We start from the raw sequence: 18,905 nt of genomic DNA, 5'->3' as shown, positions 1-18,905 counted from the left end.
CATTGATTTATTTTTGTAACACTGGGGTTCAAACTAAAGAGCTTAGGTATGCCAGGAAGGTGTTTTGTCTTCTGAAATCATGCCCAGCCAGTTTCATTTTTACAGAGTGGATTCAGAAAGAGAAGTAATCTCTCATTAGTATCCCTTTATACATATTAGAATATACATTAGAAAACTGCTATACATTGATAGTAATGGCAGTCATCTATGAAATGCCCTCTCATACTGCAGCATATCAAGACTGTGGACACTAAAACCAATAAAAAATTTTCTACCACCTTTGACCTTTACTGTTTATCAATGTACGAACATACTTAAAATGTGAAATACTATAAAAATAGGCTTAACAAACCCGTGTTCAAGTCCCCGCTTCATGCTCTCTTCACTTCCTCAAGAATTCCTCGGTTAAACCTTTCTAGTTTGGCTCTCTGAGAATGCGCACTCACACCTTCATATTTGGCAGCTTGGATTTAAAAAGTGAACTTATACATGGAAGTTTTACAGCTGGTATGTTATACACTTAAGTTCTCAACCAACAGATATTTGTACAGGACAAGATGCAGAAGTTCCCAGTGAGTAAAGGCTCCTGCTCTTCGGCTGTTCACCACAGAACCATGGTGAGCAGCCTTAGAGGGATGATTTAATCCATTAATAATATTCTAGTATTTTAATCTGTTGCTTTGTGGAGAACACTACAGTGAACACTTGTGCCGATCCTCTGCACAGGAAAGGCACACAGCATTTTCACTACCAAACAAACAATCAAAGAAACGAAGAAGTTTTTGTTTAGATTTTTGTCTTTCCTGAGGATTATGTAACGAGTTTAACACGTTCTCACTCTGAGTTCTGAGACTGAATTTATAAAATTGTAATTATCAACTTCAATGTTTTTCCAGTACACCTCTGACTTTTAAAACCTTGACACAAAAATATCATTTCTTATCCTCTTTGATTTTAATTCAGTTCTGTCCTTACATCTGTGATTTTTGTCTTTCTCTAGATACATATATCAATATTGGATTGCAAGCATTATCACTAACAACAAAAAAATTTATCTAAAATAAATCATAAAATTTATTCATACTCTCAGAATTCCTGATGTTATCATGTTAAACACTGGGGCATGCTTTTAAACACAATGTAGGTAGAAGTTTACATTTATTTCTGAGGTGGTATAGATATGTATTAATTATATTTTCACAAATTTTCCTTACCTGTGTAACTTTTATATGATCATGAGGTGTAGGTTCACATAATCCGGTTAAATCAGGGTTATAGCTTCGCCCATCAGGATAAAGATAACTGAATTTAAACAGAGACCTTATTACTTTAATATATGTGTGTTCAGTCTAATCAGACTACTCTATATTTAAACTCTCATTTTCATTTGTCCTTTTCCCATAAATCAACACCATGTTCTTGCACTTCTTTTTTCAATCATAGGAAAAGCATAATATAAACTAATCCACTATAAAATATTTTCAATTAAAATCGGTTAGTAATATAGTCCTCATAAAGTTAAAAAGTTAATTTAGTAGAATTATAACCTATTCTAAAACTGCTTAAATCAACCTCTACTTGCAGATTATTATATACTTTCTTGGAAGCATCAAAACTGCATCATACTTATGCCATGTTGAAAATGTTCCAAGGAGAGAAAATAGAATTAGGTCATAGCTATGGCCTGAATAATGAAGCTCTCCCATGGTGTCTTTTCCCAATGTCCCTGTCTTTCTCTCCTATTCTGTCCACTCCTACCAATAGGCACACATATGCACAATGTCCAAGTGTGCACCTGCAATATATGCATATGCATGTCAGAAAAACTGGAAAGTATGACAATTCCACATTTCACTAAATAAAGCCACACAGACAGGTTTGACCATCAAGGTTTTCTACTAAGAATCAAACTTGAGCTAAAGCTACAATAAAGGATTTTCATTCATAAGTATACTGAAAGTCAAGTTTATTGTCATTAAATGTCATTTTTAGCAAAACATGACCATAACATTATTGCTGGTATAACTAGTTCAATAATTGTGACTAGAACCCACGGTTACTCCTGTTGAACCTTTTCTATATTGTAGAGCTTAATAAAGGTTTAAAAATGCACAGTAGTGACTATTTTAGTGAAAAAGGCTGCAAAATTTTGATGACAGAAGAAAAACCTTCTTTAAATGAAGTGTCTACAAACAGTATAGTGATCAATATTAGAAAATTCTGCTAGACCATGAGAAAATTGGAGTCACAGGACAGAATATTCTCACACAGTAACAGACAGATCAACGAGTTTTCTTTGACTTAGGAAGGAAAACTCTAGTACTCAGCACAAAAGGCAGCCTCAAATTAGCTTTACCCAAAATAACAGAAATGAAGTCCTCTGAAGCAGTAATAGTTTATACACATATTTTAAGAGTGCTTTTATGTTTTAGTAATGCTTTTGGATGCTGGGATGCATCTGCTCTATATAATTATGGTCACAAAATTGCAGCTTAGGCATGAGTAACACACTGAAGGCACGACTATTGCTATTGCTTCGTCTTAAGGTAGACCGCAAACTATGAGATCATTAGCCCTACTAGACTGCCTGATGCCCAGGCAGCCTCTAGTTTTCAAATTTGCAAGTTGAAAGAATTGCTCATACTTACAAGCCTTCCCTGCTACCATCAATCAGGGCTTGGAAAAGCGGCTTGTTATGAGGTATGGTCTGTAGGATATTGCCGTCCCCAGTCACATAACCAATGGCCCATTGTCCCAGCCGAGTGCAGCTTAACCGGAAAATGTAGCTACAAAACATGGTAAAAAGATGTTCGTTCAAACTCAAGGAGGCATGCCAACCAATAAACAGTTTGTTAATATTTTGTCTTCTTGAGCAGCATCATTTAGAGTTCCTGATAGAAATTTCTATCCTTTTCTACAATCTAACACTACTGTACCTCACTGATATCAATCTGTATAAGAAACACTGATAATAATTCTTGTTCATTTAAGTATCTCAGAGTTCTATTTAAAATAAATGAGGCTGGAAACTACCAAGAGATTTATTACTGCCCTCGCAGAGATGTGTGGGGATGTGGCTGCTGTGATAGAGCTGTGACATAAATCATCTTTGGAGAAGGATAAAATGAAGCAAATAGCTAAATAATTAATTTATCCAGCATGGAAACTGAAACAGAAATTCAATATATTACTTTACCATTTAGGCATTAAAATTTGGTCATAGACTTGTTTACTGTTTTCTTGCAAGCCTTTCAGGGATTCATCTTTAAACAAATTTCAAAAGAGCTGAACTATATCAATTACAAAGCACATGTGATAAATTCATAGCTTCTACCCAACCTGCCATTCAAATATTTTCCATAGGCAGCGAACATAATTCAAACACTGGTCATTCAGATGAGTGATAAATCTCTAAATTAATTTCCAATAAAGGGAGATATTGGAGTTGATTTAAATCCACCATCATTTATTTATTTCAGTACAATATGCTGCTTTGTAGGATTGAATGCCACTCAATCTTACAATCAAGATATTAGGATCTGGACTGTACAATTTGTTTGCCCATCAGACCAAAAGTAAGTCATCTTAAGACCGACTGGCTATATTAAAGTTGTTATATGAATACATACATCAGGGGGGAAAAGCAAGAAAATTTTCTCATGCTTTAGTTATTGATAAATAGAGTGCACTAAAAAAACTTCATAGCTGCTATAGTTTATACAGGATAGTTTGTCGCTATATTTAATAACCTCATATGATGAAGAGAACAATTACATTTCAATTAAAAAGAAAATCAGGCTTTGAACAAAAAAAGGAGTTTGTTCAAAGAGTTCTCAGATGGGGATTTTCAAATTAGTATAAACTGATTCCCCTAAGTGACCCTAGTGATAAAGTACTGACATATAAATTACTGATACTATTAATCAGAAACAGAAAAATATTTCCACTCAAATCAGACAAAGGCCACATTATGGAAATTGTTCTCAGATAATCTAGAGTGATAAATTATAATTCGGAGGATCACTTGTTACATTAAGGAATGTAAGGAGCTGGAGAAAGAGCCCAGCAGTTAGGACCTGTGCTATCCCTGAAGAGGACCTAGGCTTGGTTCTCAGCAACCGCACCACCATGTTTTACATCCCCTGCAACTCCAGTTCCAGGACATGTGATCCCCTCTCTGATCTCTACGGGTACCTGCATGCACATGGTGTTCATATCTACCACTCCGTAAATTGTTCTTCCCAATTAGAAAAACTTACTAAAAAGTGCACATAATACTTTCAAATAAAGAACAAAATGTAGAAATCTCAGAGATGGTGGGTCTTATGTATTTTAGAAAACATGTTGAACGTGATGCTAAAAGGAAATGTGCAATTCCAAAATTCACTGCTTAATACTTTTAAAGTAATTGCCTATTTATGCATCTTGCATATTTGTGAAATTGTCAGGTCTTAGTAAACATCTTTCTTTCCTGCATTGTTTCATGATGGTGTTTCTAAAGTTCAGTCATTGCGGAGGAGTTCAAGCCCTCCCTACAAAGTGTGCCATTAGTAACACATGGTGAAAGCCGCAGATGACTGTTAAGAACGATTTATTTCTCTCAGCATTCTGTTCGGTTCCATTTTTAATGTTTAAGTCATTTGAAGCTGACCCTCCTGTGGGTAGCTGGTCCCACCTCCCTTAGGAAGAAGTAAACTTACTTTCAGCTGTTGTACCTAGTTCTGCAAAATGGGGTGATTGACATAATCAGATATATCTGTGTCATAAGGTGGCTCATGTTTGGAAGCCACTCTTAATACTAAAAGGCATTAAAGAGATTAATTTCTTAGATTCCCACTTCTGTGGAAGCGTGCTGAATATCAAATGCAGGCCCTTCTGCATGCTCAGTAAACGTTCTTTTAGGGCAAAAAGCTAATGATTTCTTAGTTTTATATTTATTTATATATTACATATAGTATGATATGTATCATATTACATATTTCATTTTATGTATTTATTTATTTATTTGTTTATTTATTTATTTATGGCAGGTAAATCACTACTGAAGGAACCAGTGTCCTTGGAATGGAATGAAATGTTTTAGTTTTAGTGAGGCCAGACAACAATACTTTTGAAGAGAAAGGGCTGCTTAGATTGACATTTTACAAAGCAAGTGATTATCTGTTCATAAGGAGGTTTTCTACGTATTTAAACAGTAAAAGCACACTTCACATATTATAATTTGCTATCTAGTATTGGTTTCATGGGGTGAACTTTGAATGAAGCAAAATGGTTCGTCTAAACTTTGGAAAATACGAAAATTAACTGACCACCCCGCTCTAGGTCAGCAGAGGCATGTCTGTAGGTCTACTGAGAGGGCTTCAGTGGGACTCTGACTGTGTTTTCCTACTGCTAGCTTCTTTGAATATGTCACATTAAATCTTTAGAAACATGAGCATTTTTACTATCAGAGATGGAAAACTCTTGGCTTTGTCTTGCGAAAACTGTGTCAAAGGCCAAGCTCAATTATTCTAAGTCAAATAAAGATGACTAGCAGAAATATAGACTTAAAAAATAAAACATTTTCTCATTAAAAACAGAACAGTCTAACAGTACAGTGACCAACTCTTAAAATGTAGTCTTCCAGGGAATATCTCTGATGTCACTGATAGTGTCCTCCTAAGATTAGGTATTATTGACTACTGCTTAGATATCATTGACTGTGTGCCTAACACATATTTAGTTGACACATGTGTGAACAACCTCTGAGCTGAGAAAGATAGATTTTTCCAGTCTCTTATTTGCCAGTAAGGGGTGATTTCTTGGACGATGCCAGCAGAACTGACTAGAAGCCCAGCCCTCTAACAGTCAGTCAGTAGTCAGTCCGGTTAGTCATTTGAAAAGCAAAACGTAACACTTTGATGCTGTAAAGAAGTGGGCCATGCCAAATTGACACAGGCATGGGAGTAGTTTGGAATGTAATCATAAATTCATCTACTTTTATGTACTTATCTGAATATTTATTCTGTTTAATCATAGCTTTTACCTGAAACTACTCGACACTGTGCTAAAATAATTCACACAAAAGTAAAGTACTTAATTTTATCTTAAGTACAATACTCAAGTGTTCAATTATACATACATAAGTTTGAATAGGAACACTGGGTACCCAACACAACTACTCTGAAAACATCCCAGACTGATTTCAAGAAGAGAACTGAGGATTACAGAATCTTTAAACTTATTAATCTCCTCGTAATGACAATGTCAAAAGTCAACTTAAGGGCTCAATTAAAACGCACCCTGTCGGTCTTCCTGCTTTCCCATACTACCTTGCCTTTGGAGGCTATGGCGACTTTTCAGAGCTGTGAACAGCAGGGCGTTCTCTCCTTGAGCAGATCGTCCAGTTTACTGCTTGGCTCTTACCTTCCAGGCTTGGTGCTGTATTTCTGTAGTCGAGCTTTAACTTCATCATACGTGAGAAACGCCATGTACCCAGGGTGAGTCACAGCTAAGAAGTTCCAATTCCGTAAAATAGAGCCCCAGGGCTAAACACATAAATAAATGGAAAGCAATTACCCAGAGAACACACACTGATGACACTGTTTCGCATGCTTAGGGAAAGAAAGGCTCCTTGATCATTTTTAAGCAAATATGAGTCTTAGATCAACCTTTGTAAACAATGATAAACAGGCAATTGTTTTTTGGTTTTAAAGAAACATGTTTCAGCAGAAAATATGTTTCTTAGGAGTAGAACAGAGAGGGCAAAAGAAAAACCAAGTAGACCCCCAATGGAGAATCTGTGATCACTACGAAATGAAATATTGACGAACTGGCCTACAGGTTGGATTCTTGGTTGTCTTTCTACATGTTGGCAGCACTGTCACTTGGCTTTCCTTGGTGTAGACCCAATGCCCTTTCTACCAGTCTCAAATACAAAACCCTCCCCTACCTTAGAATCTTTGAATTTTCCAAATCCCAACCAATCAGTTGACTACCAATTCTTCTTTAATGAGGCCCTCTTAGACCCTCCTACCTAAAATTCTCTCTCACCATAGTCCTCATCTTTCCCATCTGTTCTGTCCACTGCTGCGTCTCCCTCAGATGCCTCCTATAACAGGAAACCATATAACTGGAAGCCACGGTTACAGAAGTTAAGTGTTCTGGAAAAGGTTACACAATAACCACAAGCCACTTAAGGCCAAGGAGCACTCCTGCTGCTCAGGCCTGGATCCCAGTCACCTAGGCAGCATCCGATACACGGTAATCAGGTTGCTACAGTTGCACCTCGGCAGCCTTGCTTTAGACGGGAGGTTCCTTCTGAGATAACAGGCTCCAGACCCCACACTTGCTTTAGCCTAGCTCAGTTAATGGACCTGGGAAAGGAAGCTCAGTGAGAGGAAAACTTTCCACGAAAACATGTGTTTCCCATCAATCGCTCTTAATCTAATTAGGTGTCTCTCCAGGTACCACTGCAAGAGACAAAAGGCAGCCAGTAACAGGCAACTTTGCTGCGGGGTGTGGATGAATCATCCCAGCAATACTTTCAAGGCTGAAGCACCATTTATCCCAGAGCACTGGCAGCTTACTCCATCTGTTCTGCCAGACGCTTCACTCAAATCTTCTATGTAAAAAAAAAAAAAAAAAGAGAGAGAGAGGAGGTGTCTCATGTCACCAACTTCAAGCTGCTGAAACAGGCACCCGGCTTTGATTACACAAGGCAAGTTCGCTCGGGTTTTCATTTGTTTTGAAACTTGTTCAGTGTTCCTGGCACATAAGGCAGAACTGTGCAAGGACCTTGTCCCTAACAGTAATAACGAGAAGGAATAATTTAGTAATAAAGAGCCATTTAGTCCTTCTGACTTAACAAGAATACTCTTTAGGGAATTTCCTCGTCACACTGACACAACTAATTGGGTTAGAAAGGAGCCCCAAGAACACGAGCAGCAGAGACGCTGGCCCGGCACTTGAAAACTACATCATGGTTTTAATTTTCTTCTTAGGGCTTGACTGAAATTGCATAAAACAATACTTGGGAAAATATCAGCCCATGTCAAAAAGGCAAGCGGGGAATGCCTGCCAAGCCAGACACTTCAGTTTTCATTTGATTGTTTTGTTCCACCATCTAAGGAGGATGAGGTTGGAGGGAATAGCAAACAAACAGAGCTGCTTACAGTACTGTCCCCATCCATTCTTAAAATTATGTATCGTTCTTAATCCAAAAGATTAAAGAGAACCAATTAACAGATCAAAATACAATTAAAAACAAAAACAAACGAACAAAAAGATGACTCTGAAGGCTAGGCCATCCCCAGAGATATTAAGCCAGAGGGCAGCTTCTTATTGCAGAAATATTTATGTGATAGGAGGAGCCTATAGTGTTGTGACACAGTTGGAGGTCACACACACCCGAGCCACCAGCTTAAAGTAGGAGAAATAAATGCTTCAGAGAAAAATGCTTTAATTATTTTATAACTCAATTGTCTGGGATTTAAGCAATCCCTTTTTCCTCACAAAATTCTGGGAGGCTGTCAATAAACAACAGAATTACTGAGGTGCATTCAAGAGAAGCACTGTCATGCTGGAGGAGGGGTCTAGTCAGACACGCCCTTGAAAGCTGGGTATCACTGATGGCTTCCTTCCTCTCAGATAGTTCTCTATTCTTCTACTTCTTGATGTTCCACTTTAACTAGCACGTTCTCTAAAATGTCCCTTCCTTATTCTACACCCGCCACACACACACTAATACAGTTTATCTCTCAATGGCCCAGGGTTCTCCAGCCTTAAGCCAAATGTGAGAAGAAACCAATTTGCAGCTTTGGGGAAGGTAGATGGGAAAAAGATCCCGGGATTCACTGCATGACTATAGTATCTTCCTATCAAAGCCCCTTTGGTGATGGTGACCAGAAGAGGAGAAAGAGGAGGGGAAAGCCGGGAGAGAGAAGAGGAGTTAGGAGGACCAGCTGAGACTGCATCTTCCTTCTCAGGTTCACAGCTCTTGCTTCAGTTCCCAGTGGACATAGGATGAGGATGGGAGGAAGCCAAGGTGTCTCGGTCCTATACTTCCTGTACCGCTCCCCACTTCATCTCTTGGCTTCTTCGCTGCTTTCCAAACAGCCATGCTACTCTATTTCAGACCCCAAACCCCAGGAGGATCTCGTCCAGTTTCAGATGACAAGAAAAACACTAAGCCCCCAATAGTACAGGATGGTAAGAATTACGTCCCAATGAACCACCATTATCAAGTTACAACAAACGCATGCTTGCATATGCAATTATAGCATGTAAAACAACAACAAAAAAAAAACTTACGTGTTTATAAAGGCTGTGTAAATACAAAGTTTTAATGATAGCGAATTGAAGAGTATTAATACTCATTTTCAATTGTATGTAAAAAATAAAGGTCAATAAAAGTTAAAATATCATAGAACAATTTTCTTATTTAAAGCCACATGTATGATGATTATGGTTGAAGTATTTAAACGATGAGTACAATCAGAGGGAATGAGAAGTCCCACTGAAATCAGAGGACTTACCAGACTTGGTGAGTCACTGCTACCATGAACTGTTTCGAAACAACTGCCAATCATCTGTCCAGGTGAGAGGTTACCACAGCTGCTACATGATTATCTATGCTTTCTCTTTCTTTTTCACACTCAGTGAATACACACAAGATAAGCAAACCTCAAAATCTTGAGGCTACTTGGCCATTTTTTAAGTGAAACTACATATAAGGTAATGTATGCACATTAAAGTAGTCGAGTAGTATAGGTGAGCATTTGACTAAAATGAAGTTGTCTACACACATTTATGTGTAAAGGAGGCATTAGAGCACTTGACATCCACACTAAAACATCATCAGCAGTTCTCTCTCTCTCTCTCTCTCTCTCTCTCTCTCTCTCTCTCTCTCTCTCTCTCCTTTTGTTTTGAAGTTTGTGAATACACAAACTTTAATTCTTTGCATTTAGAGAATTTGATTTTGATATGTATAAGAAATAAGAAAAGAAAAATAGACGTTCAGTATTATGTCACTTGCTTTAGAATATCATGTGAAAATAAAAACACAAAAGTTATTGGAAAAAGCAGTATAAAGTAATGTTAACATAAAGTTGTGATATAATATAATATAGGAACTTAAAAATATATTGATGAAGAATATTGATATGGAAAAATATTTGTTGATTTCAACTGGTTGAAAGGGAAAAGCAACTTGCAAAGCGCTATAGGACCATATTATACTATATAGATAGAACAGTGGCCTATTTACTGTTTATCTTCTGATCCAAAGAATGCCACGGCCAAAGAGCTATTGGGATACACCTCTGGCAGACACCCACCTATAAAGTTTTCAATCTAGCAGTCACTGGGATAAAAGGCTAACAAAGTGAAAGAACAGGGAATTCAAAACAATTCCTCCCATGATTCACGAATGCTAACAAGCAACCTACCAGTTTCACATGACCCAATACACAAAGCTTGTACCAGAGGACTCAGTCCAAATGTAGAGGAATGACCAAGTGCTTACATGAATAAAACGACTGGCTACCAAGACTGAGTTTGTTGTCCATAACTTTGTGTATACTGCATTTATATGACAGAAAAAAACAAAACAAAACAAAACACATACAGAACCCTGGAAGGGAGGTAAGGAGAGGATAGATAGATAAAATAAGTGTATATCTTACCTGAAATAGCCTGGTAAAAATATCAAATTCAAACACTGAGATGTAATCATTGCAAGTTAAATCAATGGTTGACTTCAGAGCCATTGCTTCCAGGCCCGAGCTGATCTGATGGACCTCATGCAGGCACTGTCTGAAGACTTTCCATGGTACAATAGTTCTGTGCAAGGGAAAAGGAGGAGTCAGTGAATCACTGTCAGTGACAACAGAGCCTCCCGGCAGCACAAGGAAGCCATAACATGAACAGCACCGTGTTTGTATTGGAATGGTTGAAAATATAGTTCATGATTCAGGCTCCATGGAATATGCTCACTTGATTATTCTGTGTTAGCTAAGAATCCTAGGTCATGGATATCCAGGTCATGGATATCTGAATGCATATCAAACAGAGGGCATTAGGGTCCAAGTGTTACCCATCCTGAACTCTTTATTTGTATGCTGAAGACAGGTTAATCATCAATGACCGATGATCGCCTCCCACCTCCCAGATGCTTTTTGCAGGGGTGAAAAACACACGCTCTCTGACCTTTCGCATGAATGCAACTGGGAAGCGTCTCTCATAAATGCAACCATCTTGTAGGAATTGGTTTGTTCTCTTCCTACCAATCAATATATTTTATTATATATCATACAGCAACAGTTTCAATAAGCCATGAACTGACATGCTACAGAACTTTTGAGGACCATGAACAGATTCAGAGAAACATCTGTCTCTCACTGCTAGAACTCAGCCATTCCCAGCCCTTGCCCACCCTCCTTCCCACCATGAAAATCTGTAACACCCATCATTTGTTTCTTAGCAACCTTTCCTCCTTTCACCATGCCAAGTTCCTACTCGTGAATAGATGGAAGGAAGAAACTATTCATACTTTAAACATTTATATTTCAGTCATCAAAACAGGACACAAGAGCTATATGCATGTGTGAGAAAGATAGCACATGTTTAAATCTTGGGTTTTCCTTTTTTATTATTTTTTATGTTATTAGATATTTTCTTTATTTACATTTCAAATGCTATCCCAAAAGTTCCCTATATCCTCCCCCCCCCCCCCCCCGCCCTGCTCCCCTATCCACCCACTCCCACTTCTTGGCCCTGGCATTCCCCTGTACTGGGGCATATAAAGTTTGCAAGAACTAGAGGCCTCTCTTCCCAATGATGGCCAACTAGGCCATCTTCTGCTACATATGCAGCTAGAGACACGAGCTCTGGGGGTGCTGGTTAGTTCATATTGTTGTTCCACCTATAGGGTTGCAGACCCCTTCAGCTCCTTGGGTACTTTCTTTACCATTGTCTCTGGAGAAACTGAGCAGAAATGAGCTAAAATTTCCCTGGCCTCTCTCATTCCCCATTTTCTCACTAAAGATCACATACAGTTATAACTTGAATATTCGGAATTACTATCATTATCTACAGAAATCAAACGTTAGCACAGACTATGTCATTTAAAGGGCTTATTGTCACAGAGAATTTGGAACCTAAATTAATCTGTGGGCCTGGGGAGGGGCCAGAGAATGAGCAATTTAAATGAGTTTCAAAATGGTGTTGATTCTGCTGGTCTCTCCGAGCCACTGATGGGCCATACCTACCACCTGGCAATGCTGCTGGAAGCACTTAACTATGGAAAGGCCTAACACCACCTCTGGCTTTGAGGGACATGCACTTTGCAGGTAGGACTGTTAACCCTTGATGATCCAAATGCATTAAACAGAAAACCGAGCTGATGGAATGCCCAACACAAACCAGAGAGAGGGATTACAGGGAAGTGTGCAGGAAGTAGTCTGAAACAAAATAGCAAGATAGGCCTGCACGAAAGCTTAGGTGTGATGCACCATTAAAGAAGAAAGTTATGATGCTTAATACTTCAAAAGACTTTAATCTATGTATGAAAACAACAGGAAACCACAGAGACCTGAAGAGAGGCACCATGTCAGAAGCCATTGAGGAGAAACACGTCAGACTCTGATTAAGGTTTACACAAAGTAATGTCATAAAAGCACAAGGGAAGTATTTAGCAATATTAGGCAGCTATTGATGAATAGACACGTGTAGATATGTAGTTAGGCCAGCTGCACTGTAGGACCAGGAAAGCATTGCCTAAGAGGAAAATATTCCTTTCCCAAATTAAAGTTTCCAATACTTAGCAGACACAGAGAACTAAAGTCATAACATGCAGAAGGGAAAACGGTGATCAAAGAACTACTTATTGCAGAATGACACAGACACAACTTTTTTCTAGAAAAGCACAATATTATTTTATTTAAAAGGCATAAACTGTAAAGAAACTGGCCAAGTGGAAAAGTTTACTCTTTTGTGTGTGTAAAGTATAAAGTCAAAACAAAATGGTTGTAATAAACATCTTAATGTTACCCTAAAATTATCATATCCAACATTTAAAATTCATGCAGATTATAACCTACTTTGAATATCTCTGACTTTCCAGAGGAAAATATATATTTCAGCTACTTCTAAAATTTTCCTCTACCATACAACTGCAGAGCAATAATTTCCAAAATAAAAAGGCACATTTCCACACTAGCTACGTAATGAGATTTGATCACAGTTCATTTGTGATAAACCCTAAGCCCCAAGTAAATATTCATTAGAGCCTTAATTAAAGCTGGAATAGAAGGCTGAGAAACCAGAGCATTATTTGGCTGGTTTATTACACCGGATCATAACTGTATCGTCCCTCCACTTTTGTGGACTCAGCAGATTCCCAGTGTAGGGGGTGGTAGGAGGCCTGGGGGCAGACTAGCTTCATGAGGAAAGAATAGAAGAAAAATGCAAAGATATCTTCAAAAGAAAGAAAAAATACAGAGTTTTTGAACTCTTGCACCTTGGGTCTACTTCACAAAGTTGAATATCAATTGCCCTAAGATGATACCAGAGGGAGAATATATTGATGGCGAAATGTTTCACAGGTATCTGTGAACTTGTTTGTCTTGGCAGTGACCGAAGGCAAAGAGGGAGAAGAGAAGCAGAGACAGAGAGAAGCACAAAGCGGCCAACTTGAGCTTTGGTATCTCACAATCCCAGAAAATTTACTTTCTTCCATTTGCCTCCTGTCATTATAAATCACATTAGCTGCAGGCAGAATACCATCAAAGTACACTCAGAAAGTATTTCATTTTTATAACATATATTTAATTTCTGTGCATATGCATGCAAGTGTCTGCATCTGGAGAGTGGGGAGGCGTCTGAGGACAAATTGTCATAATTGATTCTCTCCTTCCATGATGTTGTTCATGGGGAGTAAGCTTGTCTGCAGGGCCATCTTACCTGACCAAACACAAATAATGTTCAATATACAAGACAGGTTATAAAGACCAGTGGGTATCCAGACAATTATTTCAAAAGTATGACCTCAGACTCTTTAAAACCTCAGTAAAGATGAGAGCCGTGATTCCTTCACAGCTTACTACTGCTCACCTACAATACAGAAATCTTAAGGATTTACAAAAAGTAAAAGTTGTTTCATATAATGACCAGAGAAAACACCATGGTAAATAAGACTATGCGATCACTCTGTTAGTAGGTGCCATATCTTAATCCTTCTAGAAAAAAAACAAATATCCTTTGATAAATAAGAAAAGGACAGCAATCAGATGTCAGAAAACGAAACATAAAGTGGGTCAGTGGGTCAGCAATCAAGAGACGGCTTCGTCATCTAGGCTGTCACCTACATGAAAGAGAAAGCATGCATCAGGTTCATGTGGAAATTTTGCAAGTATAAGGGAAAGGAATGAACAAAAGAGTTAGGACATCAGTACAGGAAAAAATAAAAGGAAGAAAAAGCATTTTCATGATACTTGTGGTTCACCGATGGCTATGGGTTTTTAGGTGCAAAATTTGTGGGCAAAACACACAATGAAGGTGTGACTGTGAACTGTAAGGGTGCTACCTGGAAACAGGAGCTTGGAAACACTTGTGGAAAGAAGAGAATTTACACAGCATTTCTAGAGGCCAAACTGGTAACAAGATCCATAGCCCATGCACCACTAGAGTCTAGCATTGGTCCAAATCCTATCTGATTATGTAAAGATGGTCCTACCTGTCTCTTTATAGCAGTGCTGCATGTAATACCCCAAGCCAAAATCAAATAAATTCTTAATGACTGAATGTAAGACTGCATTACAGCAACTGGAATTGCAGAGAGCAATATGCAACATGTAAAGGTGTTCATAGCACATAAATAAGCTAGTTTTTGTTTAATTACTGCCATTTAGGGTCCAATGTTTAACATCTTCATAATACTAGAAAGATCATTAGAAACCAGACCTAGATCATAAAACTATAAACTTCTGAATGACACAATGAAACCTGAAGATATGAAACACACATGGGAGTGGGGAGCTACCAGAAGATACACACAGTCAGCACACATGCAGAGTCAGAAATAGAAAAGTCCTAAAGACATAAAACCTTTCAGCAGGCTGGCAGGCTCGGTATTAGAAGCTTGTCACTTCTCCTTAAATTGATCTATAGATTTAATATAACCTCAGTCAAAAACCCCAGGAGGCATTGCTGCAGTAGAAACAGATTCTAAACCTCACGGCGAAACACCAATAACCAAGATTAAATAAAAAATCTTTAGAAGAACAGGAGCAAGCATACATCCTTCACATTAACCAACACTGTGGCGACCAGACATGGATACGCAGAGGTGGGAAAACTGCCATTTCAGAAGCAAAAATACCTACACACAGTGCCTTGCTTTATAAGGTCAACTACTTGTAAGAAGTGGGGAAAATTGTTTTCCACAAATGCTGATGGTCTGACAGACATCAATAAGGGATGGAACTGAATCTTGACCTCTACACACCAGCAACTGGAGGTACATCTTAAACCTAAGTATGAAACAAGATGTTCTTAGAAGAGACACAGGAAGGTATATGCACACATTTGGAATAGGCATCCAATTTAAACGGGACCTACAACATTCAAAGCATACAGTAAATGAGGAGTTGTTTGGGGGGGGGGGGGCATATGTTTATGAGAAGATACTATAAACAAAATTACTAAGATGCTGAACAAACATACAATGATAGGCTCCACTTCACTGGTCATCAGAGAAAAGGAAATATGAATCTGATGAAATTCACTCTCCCCAAAAATATTAAAAAGATGATATGAGAAGAGTGATATGAGAAGTGTGGAAGGGCTGTGGAGCAAGGTGAACCACTGCATGCTGGAAGTGACTACCAGCACTTCAGGAACAGCTGTGGAGCCTACTAAAGATGAAGGCCTTTGAATACTTTGCATGTATACTTTGAAAAGGTATATACAGCAGCTCACTATTGACAGTCATTCAAATGCCACGAAGAGTAGGATGAATATCTACACAACGGAGCATGAGAAATGAATTGAACACTGCTGCAATCAGGTATAGGGAGCTTTCAAGAGCATAACATAGAGAGGAACCAGTATCATTAAAAAGAAATACATCACATGCTGTTTAATGCTTAATGATGCCAACATACTCTGATGCGAGACTTCTGTGGACAGGTGGTGACTACTTGGGTCTGGCTGTAGGTGTGGGCTCTCAGAGGAGGGGCCACTAATATTCTGATACTTTATTCAGAATGTATTGATATCTATATGTCCTCGTCTTGAAAAATCATTACATAATGCCATCCATGTTTCTATCCATGAACATTAAGCTTACATTGTATGTTGAACTCTTAAAATATTACATTAAAATCACTATTGAATATCAAAAAAGATTTTGGGACTGGCCAGATGGAGAACTGGGGGATAGCCACTAGACACTCCCAGATGTCAGGGATACAAGAGGCTCCAGGGCTTAATGGGGATGACTTTAGCTGAAGTAGCCCCCCCCCCCCCGAAAAGGAAAGGAAATAGAACCTATAGAGACCACTCCAGTAAACAGGCTTCCATTTGAGGGATGGGGCCACCCACTCATCTCAAAAATTTTAACCCAGAAATGTTCCTGTCCAATGGAAAAACAGTGACAAAAAATGGAACAGAGACTGAAGGAAAGGCTGTCCAGAGACTGCCCCCCCCCGCCCACCTTGGGATCCATCCCATCTGCAGACACCAACACTACTGTTGATGCCAAGAATCGCTTGTTGACAGGAGCCTGGTATGGCTGTTCCCTGAGAGGCTCTTCCAGGGCCTGACCAATACAGATGCAGATACTCACAGCCAACCATTGGACAGCTTGGGAACCCCAATGGAAGAGTTAGGAGGATTGAAAGAGCTAAAGGGGATTATAATGCCATAAGATGAACAATATTAACAAACCAGACCACTCAGAGCTCCCAGAGACTAAACCAACAACCAAAGAATACACATGGAGTGATCCATCGCTCCCACTGCATATGTAGCAGAGGATTGTCTTATCTGGCATCAGTAGGAGGAGAGGTCCTTGGTTCTGTGGAGCTTTGATGCCCTAGTGTAGGGGGATGCTAGAGGGGTAAGGTAGGAGTAGGTGAGAGGGTGGAGGAGCACCCTTATAGAAGCAAAGGGGAGGGGGACAGTTGATGGCTTGGAGTGTTTGTAGAGTGGTAACCGGGAAGGGGAGTATCATTTCTAATGTAAAGGAATAAATGATTAATAAAAAAATTAAGCAAATCAACACTTTTGTTGTTTTTGCTGTGGTTGTGACAATTGATAAAAATCGACTCTAGGGCATGGTAGCGCACACCTTTAATCCCAGAACTTGGGAGGCAGAGGCAGGCGGATTTCTGAGTTCGAGGCCAGCCTGGTCTACAGAGTGAGTTCTAGAACAGCCAGGGCTATACAGAGAAACCCTGTCTCGAAAAACCACACACACACACACACACACAAAAAAAGACTCTAATTCATTCATATGCAATGTCATCTTGGCTTTGAAGAGAAAATCTGTCCTACATGTATTAACTTTATTCTTATTTTAAATTCTGTGATGAATGTTTCAGCATATTCACCTAACCCAGCAGACACTCTGTGTCAGAACCTCCAAACTGAAGGCTAGCTTTGCTTCGCGATGTGCTGGGTGCTCAGAAGAGACTGGGGAGTCTGATTTTCTGTTTTTATTATGGATGCAGACCATTAGAACTCTGAGTCCTAAGTCTGTTGACATTTTTGTAAATAGTTATTACTTAAATCCAATCTTTTTGTAATGACTGCATTTCTTGGAGGATATGAAAATAGATTCTTATCGGGCTGCGATTGATCGGCTGCTCGATCACTGAGGAAAAACAATTGTTTTCCACCAGGGCAGAAGGAGCAGAGGAGACTCCCTGGGGTCATACAGATGCAGTAGGACTACCCATCTTTGACAGGAAACAACCATGGTGCCCAGAGATGTTCAGAACTAGATCTAACCACTTCTCAACTGCCACACACACACACACACACACACACACACACACACACACAAACCACTGAAACCGTTTGTGATACACATTTTTCCTGTTCAAAGAAGTGTGTGCCACTTGGCTATAGGACTGTCAGGGTGTCTCTATGGATTGGAAAATTACCTCATGTCCAGTCTGAGATCTACACTGAGAATTTTATGTTTGCAGAAACAGATAAGGAAATGTTTTCACTCTGTTGTCTCCGAATTTCACAATAACACTGGGATATGCCCACATAAGTCTGCTCTCACTCTTGTTCTTTCCCCTCTCTCAAGAAGACATCTTTCTCTGACCTGATGGGTAACTTTTCCTCTCTCGGGGATGCACTTGCGCCATTGCATTCTGCCATAGGCTGCCTGCTGACCTCTGTATCTGCATCGCAGTCTTCTTGGCCCCTAAGGGTGGAGGCATGGGTCTTGGCCTTCCAAGTCTACAGTTCTTTCCTCCTGGCACATACTGAGATTTCCAGCTTGCCTGCCCTACTGGTTTGCTCTCAAGCTCTAAGAAAATGGTCAGCATGTTTCCACGTCCAGTTTTTTAACTGTTTTTATTAAACAGAAGAGTAACAACTCACTAAGGGAATCCCCAATCACCATCGCAATGCTTATGTTTACTCTTTCACTTTGGAAATATGGTTCACTGGTAGAAAGGAATAGGCAGAGAAGCTGCAAATATATCACATATAAAATTGCAGTAAAATTCCTGTCATAGTTTTTCCATGTCATAGGCATAAACCATACAACAGCAGACTCTGGTCTTAAAACGTTGAATATTTATTCACATCTTTATTCACTTCTTCATTGTGTTTTCTCAGAAAGTTCATTAACTAGCATCCCCCTACACTGGGGCATCAGTGCCTAGGATGCAACTGTTGATGTTTAA

The 18,905-nt window shown here is 39.1% G+C and overlaps 1 protein-coding gene across 7 annotated transcripts in view; it reads right to left on the bottom strand.

Moving 5' to 3' along the window:
- Cblb (Cbl proto-oncogene B) overlaps window positions 1–18,905 on the bottom strand; it is a 173,506-nt gene that overhangs the window by 66,650 nt on the left and 87,951 nt on the right. For all 7 annotated transcript variants that reach the window (XM_021210048.1, XM_021210049.1, XM_021210047.2 and 4 more), the window contains 4 exons: window positions 10,665–10,821; window positions 6,406–6,527; window positions 2,649–2,786; window positions 1,215–1,302 (listed from right to left, as the gene is read on the bottom strand). In XM_021210048.1, coding sequence (XP_021065707.1) covers window positions 1,215–1,302; window positions 2,649–2,786; window positions 6,406–6,527; window positions 10,665–10,821 — 505 coding nt within the window. The remainder of the gene's footprint in view (window positions 1–1,214; window positions 1,303–2,648; window positions 2,787–6,405; window positions 6,528–10,664; window positions 10,822–18,905) is intronic.

This window comes from Mus pahari, chromosome 12 (assembly GCF_900095145.1).
Source record: "Mus pahari chromosome 12, PAHARI_EIJ_v1.1, whole genome shotgun sequence".
Taxonomy (NCBI): domain Eukaryota; kingdom Metazoa; phylum Chordata; class Mammalia; order Rodentia; family Muridae; genus Mus; species Mus pahari.
This window is presented reverse-complemented; position numbering and strand designations above follow the sequence as displayed.